At 47.1% G+C, this 23,295-nt stretch overlaps 1 protein-coding gene across 2 annotated transcripts in view; it reads right to left on the reverse strand.

Annotated features, from left to right (window-relative positions):
- Window positions 1–23,295, reverse strand: part of PCSK2 (proprotein convertase subtilisin/kexin type 2) — a 253,195-nt gene that overhangs the window by 29,965 nt on the left and 199,935 nt on the right. For both annotated transcript variants that reach the window (XM_008710012.2, XM_008710011.2), the window contains 2 exons: window positions 22,338–22,426; window positions 13,174–13,349 (listed from right to left, as the gene is read on the reverse strand). In XM_008710012.2, coding sequence (XP_008708234.2) covers window positions 13,174–13,349; window positions 22,338–22,426 — 265 coding nt within the window. The remainder of the gene's footprint in view (window positions 1–13,173; window positions 13,350–22,337; window positions 22,427–23,295) is intronic.

The following is a 23,295-nucleotide window of genomic DNA, read 5'->3' on the forward strand; positions in this document are numbered from 1 at the left end:
CTTTCTTTTGTTTTCCAGAAGGTGGCGATAAAGCATAGATTTCCCCCCCACCCCCCCCCACCCCGCCCCGTCTTCCCTAAGTGCTTTACAGCTGTATTTGGGAGCACACACGTTCCACCCTCCACCTGCTCTTCTGGAGGGGTCACTGAGGCTGTCATGGTTACTTGGGCACGGGCGTCATCACCAGCGCTGAGGTTGCCAGGGTTGCTGGGGCTGCTGCCAAGTGGGCTGGGGTCACGGGTGCTGCTGCTAGCAGCCTGGGGCTTGCTGGGGATACCTTCGTCTCTGGGGCCACTGCCACTGCCAAGGTCGCTGGGGTTACAGGCAGCACTGCTGCTGCTCCCCCCGTTCTGCTGCAGCTCCCTGGGTTTTGCCTTCTCCACAAGGTCCAATGCACCCACCAGATAGATGTACAGATGTTAGATTCTCTCTGGAGTCCCGCTGTGCTGTGCAGAGGAGCCCCTATTGGGCTATGAATGCCCTACTTGTTGTAATTTAAAAGGGAGAAACAAAGGGAATGACTCACGCTGCCATGATACTGACATCACTCCCCCCCCAATTTCCTAAAAGTTCATGCAGATTTTGTATTTTGTCCATAATATAAAAATAATGTCACAAATTGCTTACCATCAGCTGAAGTAAACTTGAAGCCAGAAACTGGTGTTGTGGTTCTATGTGCCCCCCATTCAGCATATCACCAGCCCCAGGAGGTGAAAATCCCACTTTAAGAAGCATAGGGCTAGGGGCGCCTGGGTGGCACAGTCGTTAAGCGTCTGCCTACGGCTCAGGGCGTGATCCTGGCGATTTGGGATCGAGCCCCACATCAGGCTCCTCTGCTGGGAGCCTGCTTCTTCCTCTCCCACTCCCCCTGCTTGTGTTCCCTCTCTCACTGGCTGTCTCTCTGTCAAATAAATAAATAAAATCTTAAAAAAAAAAAAAAGAGCATAGGGCTAAAGCGAGTCGGTCTCTCCTGCTCACCAGTGCATAGTAATCTGGGCAAATGACCAGATCAGGCCCCAACCCACTGGTTATTACCTGCTTGCAGATACTAGGGAGGCAAGCCTGTTATAACTTGCCTCTTCCTAAGCACTCAGTTATACTAATTTTTTATTCTCCAGTCACCTCGATATCTTAATACAACATCGTCATACTTTTTAAACAAGTCATTACATTTTTTTTTAAAGATTTTATTTATTTATTCAACAGAGATAGAGACAGCCAGCGAAAGAGGGAACACAAGCAGGGAGAGTGGGAGAGGAAGAAGCAGGCTCATAGCGGAGGAGCCTGATGGGGGGCTCGATCCCATAACGCCGGGATCACGCCCTGAGCCGAAGGCAGACGCTTAACCGCTGTGCCACCCAGGCGCCCCAGTCATTACATTTTTTTATTGCAAAAATCATATTTATTATAGAATAACTGAAGTCTAGACCCTGAAGAGGAAAATAAAAATCCTTTATAATGGTCCATGAATAGAAAATCCCTGGTGATATTTTGTGGCTTGCTGCCAGTTTAACATATAAATGCAAACTGTAAGGGCAGGTTTAAGAATGAAATTAGGATCATAAAATATATTCACTTTTGTGGCCTTGCTTCAAATGTATTTTTGCTATTATATTATTAACATTTCCTGATATAATTAAATATTCCTCTATGTTGTAATTTTTATTAGTCTCATTAAATAACATTCCATAATTTATTTACTCCTTTTCTTAGACATACATGGAAGGCTGTTTCTAAGTTTTAAAGTTCTGAATGAACATCATTGTATATATGTCTTTGTATTTCTGTTTATTTCCTTAGGCAGAATTTCTTTTCTTTCTTTTTTTTTAAAGATTTTATTTATTTATTTTATTTTTTTTTTAATATTTTTTATTTAGTTATTCGACAGAGATAGAGACAGCCAGCGAGAGAGGGAACACAAGCAGGGGGAGTGGGAGAGGAAGAAGCAGGCTCATAGTGGAAGAGCCTGATGTGGGGCTCGATCCCGTAACGCCGGGATCACACCCTGAGCCGAAGGCAGACGTTTAACCGCTGTGCCACCCAGGCGCCCCATAATTTCTTTTCTTTTCTAAGATATTATTAATTTATTTATTTGTTTGAAAGAGAGAGCGCGCGGGCATGTGCGAGTGCAAGTGGGGGAAGGGGCAGAAGGGAAAGGAGAGAATCTCCAGCAGACTCTGCACTGAGCGCACAGCCTGATGTGGGGCTTGATCTTAGGACCTCAAGATCACGGCCTGAGCTGAAACCAAGAGTCCAGCACTCAACCAACAGAGGCACCCAGGCTCCCTAGGCAGAATTTCTAAAAGGGGGAATTTAGGGTAAAAAGGAATGAATGTTTGAAGATTCTTGATCCATATTGCCATGCTACTGCACTTTATATAAAAAGCTTAACAACTAATTTTTTTTACCAGCAATGTGTAAGAATTCCACAATCAGCCTCCATGGGTCAAGATTTAGAGTCATACATTTTAAAAACTGATTTTGCCAATTTGTTGGGCAAAAATGGTAGCTTGTTGTTTTGAGTTATATATTTTTTTTATATATTTTTCCATGACCAGTTGAGTTTATCTTTTTGAATACTTATTGATCATTTGTATTGCTGCTTTATGAATAGCTTAGAAAAGCACCAAGCCCCAAAGATAATACCCTTTGCCTATCTTTTTCTTTCATCTTCTTTTTATTGATTTGTTAGAGCTTTTTCTATATTAAGGACCCTAGCCAAATTTCTGTTATTTGTATTACATATGTATTTACCTAATCTTTTCTTTCATATATTGCATTTTGAGTTGCAGAAAATTTCCCACTATATTGCATAAATCTATTATATTTTGCAAATATATATTTTAACCACCACATGAAACAATGTACTGATTTACAAATATCGCCTTTCTGCACTCACAGTTCATTGAACAATTTTACTCAAACTATTCACAAACATCTTTGACATTTGTGTTTGTCCTCACTAGATCACGGGTTACCTTTTGAGTCACCTAGTAGTTTTTCTGGGCTCATTGTGGTAGTCATTGGTGCTATATGACATATATTTCTAGCTGTCCACTGTCTGGGTCCCTGATCCCTTTGTGTTTGGGTGGGGTCTTGTAAGCCAATTTAATCAATGAGTTTTGAGTGGGAGTGGCTGATACATAGTGTCATTTCTAGGCTGAACCATTTACTAGTCAGTGCCGCATGCTACAGAACACCCTCTTTCCCTCTGCACCATGACTAGCAATGTCCCAGATGTAAGCTCTGTTCCCGGAGGTACTGTGATAAGCAGAGCTGCCTACTGACCATGGTGATGTGTAGCTGAATGAGAAATCAACCTTTGTGGTTTGAAGCTTCTGAGCTTTTGGGGCTCTTTGTTACCACAGCATAATGTAGCCTCTCCTGACTGATACAGTTCATCATATTCGGTTCCATTTGCCTTCTAGCAGATATAGCATTAAAAGAAATCTGTGTAATGCAGTCCCTGGAATTTTTATCCCAAGCCACAAGTAGCCATCTGTATAATATTAGAGCAGCTGCTGTTTTCTTTTTTTCTGAAATGTGTATTCTTACCCTTGACAACTTATCCACCTACTGAATTGCTTCTTATTTGGGGGGATGAATAAAAACCTTTTAATCTGAAAAATGTTAAGCACAACAAAAGTAGAGTGAATACTATATTGAATCCCCATGGATCCATTACTGAACTTTAACAACGACGCGACTTGCAGAAATTTTGAAAGGTTTTATGTAGTAGTATTTATTACTTATTTTGGTAAATATTTTCTCTTTGCTTTTATGCAGAAAGTCCCTCTCTGTCACAATATCAGTGATTGAATTATACTTCCATACAGCTATTCAATGTGCTCATTATTTATCACTTCTATTCTTTTCTGTACTCAGTGTTGGAGGTGGTGGTGAATTCACAAATGTCCTTAAATGGGGACGATGGGTGAATGGATTGTCCTGTAAGGAGCTGGGCTTACTTTCAGACAGCTACTGGCTACACCTAGAGGAGAAGGGGGTTGGTCCCAATTTATGTTCCTTTAAAACCAGACACTGAGACAAGGACCAGGGAGGAGTAGTTAATTTGGGGGGAGGTGATCTCAGAAAGCATGTGTTAGGGGTGGGGAAGGGAGAAAAGCCAACCAGGTGCGAGGTGATGATCAGCTTCTCCCTGTGGGAGATGGGTTTCTGTCCGTCCGGAGAGCCCCTGTGAAACTGCCACCAGGACAATGCGGCTGGGCTGTTGCCCTTGGGGTTAACTCCTCACAGTTAGGGCTGTACGCCCACTGCAGAGCACACTCCAGTGGTGCCTGGCAGGTCCTCGTGCAGAGGAGCAATGCGAGGCTGGAGGTTGAGCAGGACGCCATGGTTGGAGCCGTGCCAATGCAGCCACGTCACCAGGATCCCAGGGTCTGCCTCGTGTCCCCATCAGGTTCCACAGGAGTTCAAGAGTGCGCTGGGGGTGTCATGATCTCCGGAAAAGCCAAACAGGATGGTACATTGCCCTTGGCTTCTGATTAAATCCTTCACTCAAGGCCATATTTAATGGCGCCTACTGTAGTTGCCTCTAATTATTACCTCTATTACCTCTAATTACTACATCTACACTTTGGAGGGAAGATCCTTAGGCAATCCTGTCTCATTTCTAGCGGGATCCAAACACACCGTCATTAGCCTTTCTGATGTCACGGGAGTTGGTGAAAGGTTTACATTCACGTCAATCCCTCAGGCTGGTTGGGGTTTGCACTGGGTTGAGGTGAGTCACCACCGCCAATAAGGCCATAGAGAGAGTGACCACGTGTCGCAGTTTGCCCGGGACTGGGGAGTTCCTTGGAAGTGGGATTTTCAGTGGTAAAAATGGGAAACCAAGATGGTTGACCATCCTACCTCTGCTGGCCAGCACTTAAGAGGGATCACCCAAAAGCCACCAACCGGCCTTTTCTTCCATTTCTCTTTATCACAAATGAAAGGAGGGACTGTAACTGCAACCATCATTTCAGGGACTGGGTCGCAGACTCCACACTTTGGCAGCTCCTGCCCAATTGTGAACCTTTGCTTGGTTTCAGAGCATAAATCAGGGCTCATGGAGTGTTCCTGAGAGTTCCTTGGCAGGAGGCATCCATTGCCTGCCAGAGGCCCCGGTGCTCGCTGCCACTGTGTCAGACCCACTGCTCTGATTAAATTCCAGCAGGCTGCACTAGGGCTTTGCTTCGCCAATGCCCAATTCATCACTGTCTCCCTGGGCAGCCCTCCACCCCCCTTGCCTGCATGGTGCCTTCTGAGTCACTGTTTTGCAAGCGATCCCTCTTTCATACATTCCAGCCCGAAGATCTGGGATCTGTGCGTCTGCCCTGCTCAATCCCCCAGGGACACCTGATAATCAATGCTCTGTTTCACCTGTGCCTCAGAGGACTTTCTGTAGCCTTGTCTTTAAATATTCCTGAGATGCTTCCTCCGGTAGCAGCCCTGAACCATAATTAATCAGAGGTTGGGGTATAGCCATCAGAGCCAGCCACAGACCTACCACGGTTGCCCTGGGTAGCTGCACTTCCTCAAGGTGTGGAAAGAAATTCATGAATCAACTGTCACTTTCAAGGCCCTCTAGCATTGTCTGAATGCCCCTTCTGGTTGTCAGGGCAACATGGGACCCCGTGGTCCCGCAACATGTGGGCTCTGTTACTCCACCAGTCTCTGCAAGGCCTGCATCTTTCTGACCAGCCCACATATCATCCTACTGGTCCTTTATCACCCAGACATTGAGGACTCTAAGCCCAAGATTAGGCTTTGTCAAACTGCACTCTGGAGATTGTAGCAGGTGGCAGTAGGTCTAAGCCCACATCCCTTAGACCTTCCCTGCACTGGTCATTTCCAAATGCCAGCATAGGGCTTCCTTCATAGACGGGCTTTCTCCCAGGAGCCAGCTCTGCATACCTGCCCCTGGGCCAGAAGTGCTGTGGCATTTATGTCGACCATGACTTTTACCCCAGCTCCCTCGCCATTGGCAGGGAGGACTCCAGTGCATGCTCTGCAAGGCTTTCCAGTTTCCCAGTGGGATTAAGCTCCAGTTGTTCACAGTTCATAGCTGGCTCGATAACACACCCTTCATTGGCCCCTTTCTTCCCCTTTGCTACTGCTGCTCCCTTTAGCTCCCAAAGCAACAACATGAACTCAGTCCTTGTCTCGGGGTCTGCTTTTATGGGATCCCAAACTAAGAAAGAAGTCAGGTATTGGATATCTCATAATTCAGGGGTCTATGTCACCTACTCCCTATATAACCTGTGAAAAAATTTTTATTGTATGGGCAACATGTAAAGTATAAAGAGGAAAAAACAAATAAAGGGGAAAAAGCTTCCTTCCCTTTTCTCTTCTCTGCTCCTTGCTGCCTCCCTTAAGTACTCACTGAACAGATATAGGAAATGCAAACTCAGATCTGTAAGGAGCCACGTAGGTGATGTTTATGTGTGAAACAGAGACCATACAATTGGTAGTGGTGGGATCTGTGGCAACCAGCACATCCCCAAAAAGGTCCCTCACCGTCCTTTTCCTCTTCCTCTTCATCATTGCTATGTTGGTCAAACAAAACCTACCCACAGGATGCTAAAATTCAAAGACAAGCATAAGACCTACCTTTGCGTACTAGGTAATTATCTGACTCTTTTGTTTAGGTGGAGACTATCTTTTCGAGGTGGACTTCCCTTCAGAGTAGACCAGATAACTGAGAGGAAATCTTTGCTCATGTATAATACACCATCATACACGAGATTCTACAATTCTGTCCAAAAAAAATGTCACCTTGAGACAAGGAAAGAACCATTCCCACAGCTTGGGGGTAAGTCGAATGAGAAATCATGTATTTTTCATCATACTCACTTCACTTTCTAAAATATTTACACGCTGTCATCTGAAGATAAGTCATAACAATTTTTCTCTTTAAGTTTTGGCGTAGTTGGCATGCTTTCCAGAACAATCACACTTGAAAGGGCTTTTCTAGTTGCAGAAGGGGAGGCTACAGATGGAGGAGAGAGAAATACTCAGACTTGAGATGTGGGGAACAGTTCAGAAGTCCGTGGAAAATGACAGGAGCCACTCGGGAATGTGTTGCATTGAATGCCATGTGCGTTGTAAATTCAGACTGAGGACAGAGGTCACCTACATGTCTCTCTTTTGGCCTTGGGTGTCAAAAAACGCTTCTCAGTGGAAATCCCTGTCTGCTGGGGAAGGAGGACATCTGCCAAGCGTTCCCCAGGGTGTTGTCACCCAGTCCTGGGTCCTTGGACGTGCAATGCAATAAAAAAACAAGCTGTTTGTGTGTCAAAAGTTTCATCCCAAAAACACAGGGTTGAGGCACTGAAATGGGGCAGTGGCACCGCCTCCTACCCCCACCTGCCAATCCTGTTGGTAAGCCCCCAGTGTAAATTGCACTGTGCCTTTCAAATGTCAGGGGCCCTTATGTGGCCATCTCAGATGGGCTGAATGCTGATGGCATCATGGGAATTGTTGCAAGCCTCCCCATTTGAGGGACGATGTTAGAGGCTCAAGGAAGGTGCCAGATGAGAATAAGTTGTAAGTGGATCGATGCTCAGCTATCTTAGCTATCCGAGAGGGAGCCAAGTGACATCAAGGGTAACTGAAAAAGTGACCATGTCATTTCTGCACTGCTCAAGTCTAGCCAAATCTCCATTCTAAGACTAGAATTTTCTAGGGCTGCTGTAACAAAGTAAGGGTGGTGTAGGCCATAGAAATAGATTGTCTAGCTGTTCCGGAAGGTTGAAGTCAAGGTGTCGGCAGGGTTGGTTCCTTCTGAAGGCTGGGAAGGAGAATCTGTTCCATGCATCTTGCGTCGCTGGGGGGTTTCCTTGGCTTGTACGGGTATCACCCTGATCTCTGCCCTCATGTTTTCTGGGCATTCTTCCTGTGTGTCTGTGTCCAAATTACCTTTTTTAATACAGACACCAGTCATATCAGATGAGGGGCCCGCCCTGCTCCAGAATGACCTTATCTTAATTAATTTCACCTGCAATCGCCCTATTTCCAAATAAGGTCACATTCTGAAATGGGGGGGGTAGAATTTCAACATTTGAATTTTGGTGGGGGGGGCACAATTCACCCCACAACAGAGGAGAAGCGTGTGCTGTTCTATTTCTACTGAGACTTCTGAAAGAATTCAACAGTTCAGAGGAAACTTCTCCTTCGGAGCTCTACAAAGCCTGTGCGAGGGTGACCACTATCGCTTGATGTTACCAGAACGGAAAAGAAAGGGGATCTCTTAGCAACCTTCAGACTGACCTCTGACCCTTCAAGTTCTAAACCTGTCTAACGGAACCACATTTGCTAGTTTTGGAACCTACCAGAGAGAGAAGTGTCTCCTCTAATTTGGGGCCAAGACTCATCCTCAAGCAGGGGGTGGTGGGGGCGATGGCAGTTGGAGTAGAGCCTGACAGGTTGTGACAAATGAGGCTGCTGATGGGGTCCCCCCATCAAGATGCACGTAGAAGTGGCACAGGAACATAAGCCCCAAAGAAGAGGAACAATGGAGTCAGAGAGGGACACACAAAGCCGGTGAGAGACAGGCACGAGCGCGGCCAAGCCCTGTGACAATGGGAGCCCCCTGGGGATCTCCACACACTCTGTGGCCAGTGTCCTGCAGCCATGTTGGATTTGCCTGAACATTTGCCTGGTCCCAGCCTGTACGAGGTCCTGCCCGAATCCATCCCACTGCCCTCGTCCCTCCTCGTGCATCCTTACAAGAAACCCCTCAGGTTGAGCCACTTGGGCCTCTGCTCCCGCAACTCAGAGATGAACCAGAGTGTCCAGCTTGGTCATCAGTCCCTTCACCGTACCACCCGGATGGGGATGCACAGTGCCATTACTTCCAGAAAACAAGTCACCTCTACTGCCCTTTCCTCGTCACTGGGGGATTTTTAAAACCATATTACCTTGTGGTCTTAGTATCTTAGGGCTACGAGATGCGTATTCTAGAAATTATTTATCTTGTGGTCTTAGTATCTTAGGGTTACAAGATACGTATTCTAGAAATTATTTACCTTGTGGTCTTAGTATCTTAGGGCTACGAGATACGTATTCTAGAAATTATTTATCTTGTGGTCTTAGTATCTTAGGGCTACGAGATGCGTATTCTAGAAATTATTTACCTTGTGGTCTTAGTATCTTAGGGCTACGAGATACGTATTCTAGAAATTATTTATCTTGTGGTCTTAGTATCTTAGGGCTACGAGATACGTATTCTAGAAATTATTTACCTTGTGGTCTTAGTATCTTAGGGCTACGAGATGCGTATTCTAGAAATTATTTACCTTGTGGTCTTAGTATCTTAGGGCTACAAGATACGTATTCTAGAAATTATTTAGGGCAGCACCTCTCAAACCCAAGTGCAACCTTGTTAAAATGCAGACTCTGATACCTCAGGTGGGCGGATGGGGCTGAGGCTCTGCGTTTCCCGCAGACCTGCAGGTGGGCCGGTGGCCACACCGTGAGACCCACTGATGTGGACTATTTTACCGAAGAAGAAAGTGAGGCTCAGAGAAACTAAGTGATTAGTCCAAAGTCCTGCGGCCAACACAGGATGGGATTGAGGTGAGAACCCGGGTCTCCCAGCGGTCAAGCTCAGCTCTCTAATTTGTTCATGCAGATCCTTAAAAAAATTCCCTGCAACAGAAGCAGACCTCCTTTCATGCAACGCTGGCTGTCCAGTGAGAATGGAGATGGGGACAGGCCAGCAGGAGAGCTCATGGATGATTCCCTCTCCAGGGCCCCAGGTGCTTCCGAACATGAAGAGCCTGCAACAGCCTTGACTGGAAGAGAAATCGTGTTTGAAAAGACTCAAAGGCCCGGATCGGCCTGACCGTGTTCTAAGAAAACTTTATTTGCAAAGATTAGTGCGTTGGGTCTGGCCTGTGGGCCAACGTTGGCGGACCCCCACTCTAAGGGGTGGCACTTTGTTTGACTTACTGTTTACTGTTGTTTAGGGCCCAGACTCTGTCCGGTGAGATGGTTTAGTCCATTAAGACTAGGAATTGTGGAAGTAAGAAACAATTTGAGGATCCCAAAGTTAAACTTTTTACACGTAAATTTAATTGAATTAAACAGAAATCATTTAATCAATTCTTTATAAATTGTAAACTTCTTAGTATTCATAGATTTGGATTCAATAGGAATACACAAAAGGACATGAGGAAAAAAGCTAAGGAATGATTTTAGAGGCCATGGTTGGTGAAGAGAGGGGAGAAAATGGGATAGCAGAAAACAGCCTAAAAAAATCTACATAACAAGGCACAGACTTAGTTCTGAGCTTCCTAGCAGCCAAGGGAAAGAGTGAACCTCAATGGGCTAATGTCTTAAGAGTGGGTTCCCTAGAAGCCGAGTCCGAAGTAGGGACTTGGGCCCACCAGGTGTACTGGGAAGGAGCACTCAGGGGAAATCTGTCAAAGAAGGAGTGAAACACGATAGGCAAGGAAGGAACCCCAAATGACATGTTCTCAAGGAAAAGTCAAGCCTTGGCCTGATTCACTGGGGGCTCTGGAGCATAAATTACACCTCAGAGCGATCCCTGCGGGAGCAAGCAGGTTGGCCTCTTCTACCCTGAATGTCATTGGCTGTGGGCTGCCCCCTGGGTGTGTGTGTGGGCATGACCATCTGGATGAAAGTCTCCCATCAGCCAGGGCAACTCTGCAGGGAAGGGGCAGCTGTGAGCCATCAGCAGCTGGGGGTACCCCCGCAAGCCTGATAAAGGAGATGTAGGTGAGCACCCCTCACGTTCACTACAGTTACAGATTCCTACGTGACTTTTAATCTTTCAACCATCAAATTTCATTCACGTATTAATTCACAACTATTGACTGAACAGCTGATCCACCATGTTTTCAAGGGCTAGGCCAGTTTCCGAGGATAGCTGGTGTGGAAAACATGTGTTGTCTGACCTCAGGAAATGTATAGAAAAAGGTGCTTTCACTATTATCAAAAAGATACATGTTGGCAAGGACGTGGAGAAGAGCCAACCCCTCCCTGTGCACTGTCATTAGGGAAAACAATATGGAGGCTCCTCAAAAAATTTCAAACGAAACTACCATAGGACTCAGCAGTCCTACTTATGGGATAATCTGAAGGAAATGAAATTATCTTTAGATATCTGCACTCCCACGTTCACTGCAGCATTATTCACACTAGCCAAGACATGGAAACAACCGAAGTATCCATCAATGCATGAATGCATAAAGAAAAAACCACGCATATGCACTAGAATATTACTCAGCCATAAAAAGAAGGAAATCCTGCCATTTGTGACGACATGGATGGACCTAGAAAGTATTATGTTAAGTGAAATAAACCAGACAGAGAAAGACAAATACTTCATGGCATCACTTATATGTGGACTCAAAAAAAGTCAAACCCATAGAAATGGAGAGTTACCAGGGGCTGGGGGCTGAGGGGTGTAGAGGACTAGGGAGACTGTATGTAGGTCAAAGGGTATAAGCTTCCAGTTATCAGATGAGTAAATTGTGGGATTTAACGGTGACAGTAGTTAAAAATAAAACAAAACACAATGTTGACGTGTTGTAACACTTTAAAACAACAACAACAAAATAGCCTTCAGTCGTCCACTCTAATTTTCTTCAATATTTTTACCTTTCCAAGCTACTGTTGAATTTGGGGTGTTTCGTACATACACCTATTTTAGTGATATAAATGTACACGTAATAAGTTCATGTATATTTCACATAGACTGTAAGTAACTCAAACATAAACAGAACAGATGCACTTTGCGGTTCATTTATGACAGGGCTAGTTTATATATCCAAACATGGCTCTAACCACTTCATCCATTTGAAATTGGTCAAAATCCAAGAAGGAAACTTTCTAAAAATTCCTAAAATGCACTTCCTAAAGTCCATCTACTAAACCTGACATACTTGCTTTTCCCTCACTTAGGACCTGGTGACTCAGTCCACACACCGTTGTTGTAATCCTGGGATGTGATTCCCATGTCCATGGCTGTTGAGACAAGCAAACTCAAAGCATGGAAAGGGCATCACTGTCCCCTGATGGCAAGCCCCATCTTGAAGACAAGACGAAATAAGACAAAATGACTAAGTACTCTGAGGGGTTGGTGTTGTGGCACCCATGGCGAGTAATTCGGCACATCCTCAGAACACTCAAAGACACAGCAGTTTAGCGATTCAAGTCTGGAGGCTTCCATCTGAGGCCCAGGACTCTTGGAGCTGAGACCAGGCATCCCCACTGCGCCCTGTCTGAGTTCTTGACCCACAGAATCCACAAGCCGAGTAAAACACTATGCTTTGCGCCACAAAATTTTGGGCAGATTGATTAAGCGTCCATAATGACCTAGATAAACACCAACCCTTCCAGGGGCACTTCCCAGTGCCAAACACTGGAGTGTTTATCTCACTGACACCTTACAACGATCCCAGGAGAAACGAAGGATTATCACCATTTTACAGGCAAAAAGCAGCCGCGCAGGGAAGTCAAGTCACCTGCGGATACACCCAGACATTGAGTGCCCTAAATGGGACCTGACCCGAGAAGATTCTGATTCCGGGGCCTGGCTCATGTTTTGTCAGTAGTAGTGACCCCCCTGCCCTTGAGATCGGAGGAAGGGTAGTCTTTCCTCTCACATGGGCGACTGACTGGCTACCCTCCCTTTGGAGGCTCTGCCTTGGTCTCTTTTCCTTGGTGCTCTCTCCATTCCCGGGCTGATCTCAGGGATGGGCAGCCTCAAAAGCTGGTTGCCCATACATGGGGGAGCCACCCCTTCCACACTCAGATCCCACTGCCTGGGTGCTGCTTCCAGCTGACCTGTGGCACAGTAGGGGGAGGGGTGCCAGCACAGGCCCCCAGGGTGACCCTCCTTCCTCCCCACTCCTTCACACGGATCGGCCAGCATCATTGTCTGAAGGCACCCCCTGCCACGTCTTGCCCCCTCCTCTTTGCCCTTTAAAGGAGCCCCCTCCAATAAATCGCCCCGCTAACCCTGTTCGGGGTCCATTTCTCGGAAGCCCCGAGCTAACGCACAGGGTGACAGCCCCACCTCTGCCTCTTTCCCTGCCCCTTGTTTCATTCTCATCACCTCCTCGGGATGCCTCCCACCCCCAGCGCCTCCCGCCCCACTCCTCCAGGACCTGGCCCGCTGGCCGCAGCAAAGCCCCTTACCTTGTTGACGCCGTCGGCCATGGCCTGAAGCGTGAGCTCGCGGGGCCCGTCCACCGTCTTCCCGTTGTCTGTCGGGCCCCAGCTGGCGCTGTAGATGTCAATCAGCTGAGGCATGTGGCTGATGGAAGAGGCCTCGATGATGTCCGTCATGAACGGCTGGTCCAGCATCCGGATACCTGTGGCACCGTGCGGGCAGGGAAACACCATGTTTTGGTCGCCCCGAGTACTGGGGCGGGAGTGGGGGGTAGTGTTGATGATGGTTTGGGAATCTGGACTCCAACCTCAGGCTGGGTGGGCTCCACCTTCAGAGGATGAAGAAAGAGGCGCAGACTGTCCCTCTCCATCCTTGTTGGACTCCGCCCACGCCTTTCCTTATGTAACTATTTAAAGAAATTGCTTCCCTGCAAACGACTAGAATTTCTAATGGGGAGGGACCGCCTTTGTTGAAGAGATTCCTTGATAAGTCGGCTTCTAAGAAGAAGCTCAGCCTTAAGCGATTGGGTATTGACAGGTGTGGGGGGCAGTTTCGGAGGAGAAATAAACCCACCGTCCGGACAGTGTGTGTGGGGGGGTGCAATTGATATAGAATATTTCAGAGTAAATCTTAGAGATTAGGGGGCAGAGAGAGGGGCAGGAACAGCGCAAAGATGGGGGGAATCAGGAAAAGAGGACTCCAAGTTGCACGGTAGCTGAGAAGGGGCTTTGGGGAGGACAGAAATGTGGAATGGGCCCTTCTGAAATATATTAGTAATGGGGTGCATGTCCCAGGCCCCCTGCCCCTTCTCCCCTATGTCACCTATGTAAAGTTTGTGCTCTTCCAACAGCTTGTAGGAGTGACTTCTTGCCGGGACCTTAAAAAGGAGCAGAGTCCTGCGGTCTCCCATTTTGCGTGGGTAAACCTGAGCTGCACACGGGTTGCAGAAGGGGGCGCACTGGCGGGGCCCCCATAGTTCACATCATCCTCTGTCCCTAACAAGTCTCTCTAGGGTTAGCGCAGCAGCAGCCAATGGGATGGGCACTTGGTCCCTCTATTACTACCCTCCAGACATCGCTGTTGGGGCCGTATTTTTCTCTGCTAGACATACTATTTCTCTTTCATGGTAAGGGCTCTAGAATGTTAGAGCAGCTGACCTAAGTCTTTCTTTCCAAGGAGTTATGAAGTGAAGGGACTGGGCTCTACACAGTCAAAACCTGGATCCTGACACCTCCTAACTGTATTTACCAAGGTCAAAGGACACTAGGACACATGCATCACTCTCTAACATGGCATGCAAGTCCATTTAAATAAGGACAAGCCAGGTTCTTGCAGGGCTTGTGAAATTGACACGAAACTTCTTCGCCCCAAGGGTCTCTCCTTCCTCCTCAGTGACTCATAGCCCACCCCTTGTACTTGCATACACCTTCTCTGACTAACCTATGTGTTCAGTAGGCATTTCCCCAGCCGTTTTTCTGGATCCAGTTCCCCTGCATCCCCCATCCCCAACCCTTCCAGCACCACACTTCCGGCCTTCTAGTATAATTGCTTATCTGTGAGTTTCATTTGTGGAAGGCGATCACAACCTAAAGTAAGCATTGCTAAGAGAGGCATCCAAGATAGGGTGGGGAGGACACAGAGGAAGCGAGGCTGCTGCACATCTCCTGTTTCAGTTGCCATGGACTTCCGACTTGTCAATTTTAACTTGTTGATTGCACCTTAATCACCTCCTGGAAAACATCCTTTTACTCGGGACTGAAAGGGAGATAATGTAGCATTTGTTAGCTGAAAAGCCAACCTTAGCTATTTCTTTGAACTCTGTCAGTACCAATGATAATTCTTTCAAAACAAGTTGTGGGACTTGTGGGGTTTCGTGTCCAAGGCCACATTCCCTGCTTGCAGTTCGGAGCACACTTTGGATGTCAGTTCTCTCTCCCCGATCGCAGCCCCTAAGATCCAAATACATGCTTATGGTTGCTTTATAGCTCTTCTTGGGCAATGCATTCATCACTAGACAGCGAAATCTCTGAGTACAGAGCACGTGTCTCTTTTGTTCTTTTCTTGTGTCTTAGGTTATCAGCATTATTTTAAGATTGATAAATATTTGGTGAATAGATGTATGGTATCATTATTTTAGCTGGTTTTTCGCCCCCTAACAGAAATGACAGGTCCAGAAGAACAAATAATAACATGTCGAGATTTTCCATTTATGGGTTTTCTCTACCCATAAATCAGGTCCTTTTCTTGCCAACAAATGTCCAATAATCAGTTAGCATCCTTTCCCTTGGGGAGAAGTTCATGCAGAATGAGCATAATCTTTGGTTTGAACTTTCCGGAAGCTAAGTTTTGTGTTTTTTAAAAAGATTTTCTTTATTTATTTGACAGAGAGAGAGAGAGAACAGGGGGAGAGGCAAGCAGGGGGAGAGGGAGAACAGGCTCCCCTCGGAGCAGAGACTCTGATGTGGGGCTTGATCCCGCTTAGCTTAACCGACTGAGCCACCCCGGCGTCCCTGGAAGCTAAGTTTTATGGTTCATTTTATAAGAGATAGGAAGTCTAAAACTTCACATTTTGCTTTTGGCCGCCCTGTATTTTATTTATTTTAAAAAATGTATTCAGCAATAGTGATCAACAGATCACAGAATAAAACAACTAGTGCAGCTTCCTTTGTCCAGAAGTCGTGCCCACTTTGTGGGTAGAAAAAAGTCACAGAGAGGCTGGTATTCACTTGCCTGCAAGGAGAAAACTCAAATGGCCTTGAACTTGTCTGGGGTGCAGATGACCAGAACTGAACAGTCTGCTTCAACTAGAAGGTGAGAGAAATTCAACCCTGCCGAAGCGCACCTGAACTGTCCCACGTGCCAACCAATGGCAGCATTGCATTTCCTCATCCAGCCAGTGTGATGCATTCAGCCCTGCCCTTTACCCCCTCTCTTCCACAGCCTTTGTCTCTCTGCCTCTTTTCCTCTTCCTGCCCTCCCTGGCTCCCTTTGTGCTGCACAGAACATCAGAGCTGGTGTGCATTAATCTTCCGACTGTTTGAGCGTCCAGGGAGGCAGGGGCAGCCACAGACAGGGAGCAGGGCTCTCATTCATATTCTGGGGCCAGGCGCCCGACATTCCTTTAATCTTGTTAAGCTCGGGAGGAATGAGGCATGCATTAATTGAATGAGATACAGTATTCATTTTCGCAAGCGACTGCACCATTTGTAGCCAAGACAGAGCTCAGGGTGACCCAAGGGTTTTCTCTCTCCTCTGTCCCTGGATGCTGTAGGGGCTACAGAGGGGCACAGAGAGAGAGAGAGAGACAAAGACAGACAGATAAGAAAGAGAGAACCAGAGAGTAAAGGTGAGAGGCAAAGGGAGAGAGGGAAGCCCAGGGGGCTAGGACTCGGTGTGTTCAGTTGTAAAATGCTCTCCTGGCTGGTATGATTCAGTGGCATAAGGAAACACACAGTGTGCACATCAAACATACTTATCCCCCCACCATGCGGGTCTCATCACTGCACTACCGACCAGTGGGGACTCTGAGACTTCCTTCTCGAAGAGTTGCAAGGCCCAGGGATTTGAGCTACACCCTTTCCACCTCTGCTCTTGTTACAGAGGGTAACTTGTACTGCACACCAGCAAACCCTGCACCTGTCCGCGAACCTCAGTGTTGCTAATCCCACCTTTTTATGCTCGCGAATATGAACTTGCAGGCTGAAAAATGGATTCATGCTGACCTAAGGATCTGAAGGGTCTGAAAACACGCTCATCATTGGGCTCATACGCGATTTTTATTGGTTTATTTTAAAACTCGGAAAAAATATATGGGAACTCACTGAAATGTTTTTGAGTTCTATTGGCCAAATATGTGGAGGCAATTCATTGCTGGCAGCAAAATTTGGGGGTATTTTGAGAATGGTCAACAGTATGGTTCTCAAACTTTTTCAGAATCGTTAAACGAAGGCGATCCCATCCCAAAGCTCAATGCATGAATCTAGATGCTCTGACTTCACAAGGCAGGCAGGTAAGGGCCATGCCACCCGGCCTGGGCCCACCCCGGGGTTGCTCTGAGGAGCTCTGCAGAAGCCCAGGTGTGGTGCCATAGAACCCACCTCACATGGCTACCTGTGCGCTCTACCTGGTTATTCTCTACCACCTTGCTTTGGTTTGGTCATTGCAGCGATCAGTATCTGATATTATCGTGCTGACTCGTTCATTGTCAGTGTCTTCTCTTAGACTCCAAGCTGTGTGAGGGCAGGGGTCCTGTTGGCTGGCTCACAGCTGTATCCTACCACCCACAGCAGAACCGGGTACGTGGGAGGCACCCAGCAGTAAATGCTGAGCGCTGGAAAGGATTGGCAGCAAGAGACAGGATCTCCTAAGCCTTGGTGCAGTTTTGAGCTTGAATAATCTCAGAACTATAAATCTGACAAACTTTCAAGAAACATCATTTGTTGTTTATATTTGTTGTGCATTTTGGGAGGGGTTGCAAATTTTGAATAGTACATTTTAAATTTTAGTCTCGATCCCTTTGATTGAAGAAGTCAAACACTGATTTAAGAATCAGCAGGAAGAGGGACACCTGGGTGGCTCAGTCAGTTAAGCGTCTGCCTTCGGCTCAGGTCATGATCCCAGAGGAAGGAGGGTTGCGTAAAGAGTTTTGTATTGTATTTGACACATTGGAAGAGTAACTGTGTTGTTGTTGTTGTTGTTGTTGTTGTTAATACTATTTTCTTGCTATCCTTATGCAAGTATCAGTGGGTGTTTGGACTAAAGGATCTTTGGGGCCCAAGATTTTGAGATTCTGATGAATAAGTGGAAAAGATGAGCTCCGAGAAATTTACACACTCTATTTGTAACACCTGAATGATACATGGTCGATGGATGGTCGTGGTGCTCGATAGCCTGGAACCACCTAGGGTGTGGGTGCCCAGGGGTCCCTTGTCTCTTTTCACTCTTGGGCCCCAGGGCAGCTCCTACTGGTGGTGGCCTTGGAAGGGAGGAAAGCGGGCAGGGGGTGTGAGAAGGGCCAGGTCTCCTTGGAACTATTCTGACTGGGACGAAGCAGCAAAGCTGAGATGGTGCTGGTAGAAGAGGAGATACTTTGCTTCCTGGTAGAAATTCTATCAGCTTTGAGTCCTTAAATCCTTAGGCCCTTCATCTCACGCTCCATTCATCCACCCGTTCTCTCATCTAATGATTAATCTCTACTGCTTGTCACCCACCCTTCCTTGTCTTTATTCCTTTCTTGCTTTCTGGCGCTCAGCAAATAGGCTTTGAGCATCCGCTGTGCCCCAGATCTTGTTCTAGGTGCTGAGGTGAGAGAAAACAGACATGGCCCCTGTCCTCATGGAGACTGCGGTCTGCCTGGGGAGAAAGATATGGATCAAATCACCATGCACAAGAATATGTCCAATAACTGACTGTAGTTAGTGCTGGGAGGAAAAAGCTCTGCATGCTTTATCACGTGCAGATGAGGAAGCTGGTCTGGGAGGTGATGTTGGAGGAAGCAGTGGGAAACTGGGGAAGCGTAGGACGACGACGAGTGGCCAGGTAAAGCCTATGGGGGAGGTATTCTGGATGGAGGGAAGAGCAGATACACAGGCCCAGCAGTGGAAGGAGTGTGGCTACCCTTCCTGATTTATACCTGCTAGGCGGTTTTATCTAAATTATATTTCCCCGGCGACTAACCGTGTATGTATAGGAACATAATATACAATGAAGACGGCACCACAAATCAAAGGGACAGGATGGATTATCGAATAGGTGGTACCAGGGACCACCAGGTACTGATTCATGTTTGGAGACAAATAAAACTGGATCCCCAGCCACTATGACATACGAGGGTGGAATCCAGGTAGACTAACCTCATGGGAAAGTTTGGGGGAAGATATTTGCATTGCCTGTAACTGAGCAGGATCTAAGGTCTAGGACATACCAAGAAGCTATGCAAATCAGCAAGAAAGAGACAGGACCCTAGTGGAAAAATGAGCAAAGTTTGTGAATAAAAGAGAAACCCAACAGGCTAGCAGGCAGACAAAGAGATGCTGTGTGATTTTTTTCCTTCTTTCCTATCAGGGGACTCATTTTACCATCTTATCTCCACTTTCCTCTTCCTGGGCTAAGATTCTACAGCACCTTAACTTAAGCCTTTTTTTGAGGACATGTTGAAGAGAGACCAGGGATGCAGGAAGGGCTTGGCCACCGTGCCTCTGGCGTCTCTTTACCTGTAACTGAACACCTCGAGACCGCCAGGGACTAGCAATGATCTTATGTGGCCACTAGGTGGCACTCAAAACACCCCAGCTCAGAAACCTGCAAGGAAAGATTCTCTGGAAAGGCATGGCTCCGTTAGGAGTAATAAAAACCAGACAACTTTTGAGATTGCCAGCCAGAAGGAACAGAATGTTTCCCGTAAATGTGCAAGGTCCGGGAGACTGAAATTCTGCTTTTATTGTAATTCTTGAGTAACGGTCTAGGGCTTCCTCGTGAAAAATTCCTTGCACTGCTCCGGGGAAGCCCAGAGGACACTGGATGTCCTAACAGGCACAGGACAATGGGCTGGACTTCTGGGCCCCTCAAACAGCACCAGCATGAGTAGTTCCAGAGGAGCAAAACTGGGGTTAAGGGAGTAGAAAAGGAGGGTCCCGTGTTTAATTTCTTTGTGTGGCTGGGCATGCCTCCCACCTGCTCTAGTCTATTTCTGGAACCTCAGCATTGCCGCGAGACCTGAGCCAGCTGGGGTTTCACAAAGCACAGGTCAGGTCATGTCTTCGAGGCATCAGGCTGTTCACTCGCCTTTGGGATGGGGAGTCAGTTCAGCAGGTGAGGAAGGGTTAAGGGTTGCACCTGCCAGGATCCGCTGCCCTGCCCAGACGTCTTTGCCTGGGGTGCATTCTCTGCCTCAGGATTTATGCTCCACCCATGTAACCTGGCAGGCTGGACAGGGTGCAGAGGGCCCAGGAGCCACCCCCCATCAATGAGGGATGGGAGTTGGCAGATAAACTCCCCAGACTCTTCGCCTGGGGGGGGGGCAACTCTGGGGGGGGGTCCCCACAGTCCCCCAGAGCCCTGCTTGTCCACAGGAGCAACCAGTTCATCCACACACCCTTTGCTGTCTTTCCTCCTCTTTCCCTCACTCTGGCTTCCCGGGATCATCTCCCAAAGAAACTCCTTGCACCTGTGAAAATTAGTAAAGGGAAAGCTCACAAAAATGGAATCGGGAGTCCAGAAGGGGGAGCCGTATCACTCAATATCAATTACAGGAAGAAATGTCAATTACAGATCCCAGCAGAGTTGTCAACAGGAAAGAATCAATAATTTCTGGCTCCAGCTGGAAAAGATGTACAGTGTATCTCCTGTGAGAAATCCACTACCCCTGCAAATCAGCCAAGGAGAAACCACCGTCACCCTGAACTCCTGCTTTTCTCCCATGGACTTTCCTTCAAAACAACCCCTCCCAACTTCCTCCTCTTCTCCATACAATAACACCCCTCTGCTTTGTGGGACTTGCCTGTGGTTTTGCCATAGCTTGCAATGTCCCGAATTGCAATTTTCTGTCGTCCTGAATACACCCATTTTGCTGGTAAAATAACTGGCTGTCTTATTTCTTAGGTTAACACACTCAAATCCTTGTCTCATGTTTCCCTTTTAGGGAATTCAAATGAAAAGAACAGGAAAATTAGGTCCATTTGATGAGCTGCTCAGATGTTTTCAGAACGCAAATAATAGGAGAGAAAAGCGTAGAAGGCAGATGCAGAAAGGGACCCCGGGAAACCCTCCTCACGCCTTCAGCTTCTCCTAGCTCAATCTTGCAGGCAGCAGTTCTAAGAATCCCTTGTTCAAAAGAAACGCAGTTACTTCGGGCTCCAAAGCTCTTTTGAAACTATACTTTGGGATCCAAATTATTTTGAAGACAATCACGGTGAATGGGAAATCCAGGTGTGGCTTTTTCAGTTGCCTCCAGTTCTGTCCTGTGGATGGGGAACCCCCCTCGCCTCAGATACCACCCGAGGTCCCAGCCTGGCATATAAATTATTCACTGGGTGTTATTCTTTCCCCTGAGCTCATAACGGCTTCTGACATTTTAATGCCAGCATTTTGAATGCACACAAAGTAAAGAGAGCAGAAACCCGAGGGGCCCAGATTCCCCCATTTGCATTTCAGACCCTCCAGATGTATTCTTTTGTGAAATTCGGCACTGGCTTAGCACACAGCGTTGAAAGAGGTTGGTGATGGGTTTGTATAGGTTGCTCTGGCTTATTTAGGTCCCTGGAAAAGCAAGTGTCAGCAAAAGTATGTTTATGGTTCCATTAAATTGCTAGGAAAAAACTATCAAGAGAGTTGTAAAAAAAGAAAAACAAGTTTGAGTGACTCAGCTCTGAATAAATTAAGAACCAATTTGATGCAAAACGTGGACCGTGCCAGGAGCCGCTCCGTTCTCCAGCGCGTTGTTGACAGCTTCTGGACCCTCTCATTCTCTCTCCCGCTCCTTTTTGGAGAGGGAGACGCTGGTTTCTAAATTTCTAGTGCCCCCGGTAAAGGTGAAATTGTTAAATATCTTTCCTGTGGAACTTGATAAGAAGGTTTTAGGTAGGAAATATTTCCTTGGAGAGGAGATGTAGTGTGTAAAAAAAAAATACCCCCCCCTTTTTTGGAGAGTTCTGAGTCTATTTACAATAATTTGTACACATCTTTTCGTATTCTATAGGCTTTATTGGAATCTCATTAGAATGTTATTGATAATGACACAAAAGAGTCCAGTCAGTATGATTCCATTCATATTAAAGTTGAAAAGCTGGTAATAACCACTATTTGCTGTGAGAAATCAGGCTCAGGCTTATGCTTGGGTGTGTGGGTACTAACGGGGAGGGGACGTGAGGAGGGCTCTGGGGTGCTGGTGATGGTTTGTTTCTTGCTGGTTTGTGTGGATGTGGCCAGTTTGCGAAAATTCGCTGAGTTGTGTGCTCCTGTATTTTCTTTTCTGTATTTATAGCACACTCGAATGAAAACATCTCAGTGTTCTGGTACTGCCAGATAGATGAAAAGAATTGGGGTTTTTCTCCGTCTTGCTAAATCTACTAGTCCCAGCTCTGCTGCTCCAGTGGGAATTTTTGCCAGCTCCCCTCATCCTACCCCAGGGCTGGAGACCAGAGTGTGAGGCTTTCTGGCGCACGGCACCTGCTGTTCGGCAGGGAAAGCTTACCTGCGACCTTGGAGTTGTACGCCACTCCGACCCCACAGATATTGTTGTTGGCTGCGGCAGAAACCTCGCCTGCACATCGGGTCCCGTGGCTGCAGAGAAAAACAAAGGCAAGTCGAGACTTTCGGGAAGGTTCCTTAAATCCTGTCAACTGGAAGCAATTTGGTTCTTTTCAATGGGCCGGTGAGCCGGAGTCAGTGTGATGAGGGAGCAGAAGGCAAGCAGTGAGCAAAGCACAAGCTGACACCCCGCAACACCTCCCCCCCACCCCCAGGCGGGGTCTGTGTGATGTTCCTCAGGCCCTCGAGGCTGCCCGAAAGCTAAGGGAGGGGAAAAAAACCAATGGTTGACTTCGAAAAATCACAGTCTGGCAGGACAGGAGTCTCCCTCAGTTTCCCAATGTCTTAGGGATTTACAAGGAAAAAGCATTCTTATCAATAGCCTAACTGCCAGAGACCCAGAGACTCAATTTCCTGGAGCCCTAACATCACCCTCCCCTCCACAGCGATGTGGGAAACAAAGGTAAAAGGAAATGCAGGTAAAATTAAATTTCCTTGAACCTGCAGCCCATTGACAAGTACTTAGGCAGGCAGAGTAGAACGTTCCTCCAGGAAACTCCGAAACATTTTAAGGTTAAGGCTTCGCTGGAGGGAAAAACCACCTTAGCTTGACAATGGCAAGGCCTCCAGGATCTTTTAGGTGCTCTTTTGCATAGGAAAGTCCTTTTGAAAACCTATCTTTTCCCTTTCCTCGCTCAAATCCCAAGTCTAGGATCAGTCACTCCTCGTGCTTGTAATGCGCTCTTTCTGCGCACAGGTCCTGTCCCCGCCCCGTCCGTGCTTTAATAAAAACACATTTTTGCACCCAAGATGTCTCAAGAATTCTTGGCCGTCGGCTCCGGGCCTCACCAACATTCCAAAATGACCTCAAGCACAAGCCCCCCCCCCCCCCCCCCCCCCCC

The sequence above is a fragment of the Ursus maritimus genome, unplaced genomic scaffold, assembly GCF_017311325.1.
Source record: "Ursus maritimus isolate PB19 unplaced genomic scaffold, ASM1731132v1 scaffold_22, whole genome shotgun sequence".
Taxonomy (NCBI): Eukaryota; Metazoa; Chordata; class Mammalia; order Carnivora; family Ursidae; genus Ursus; species Ursus maritimus.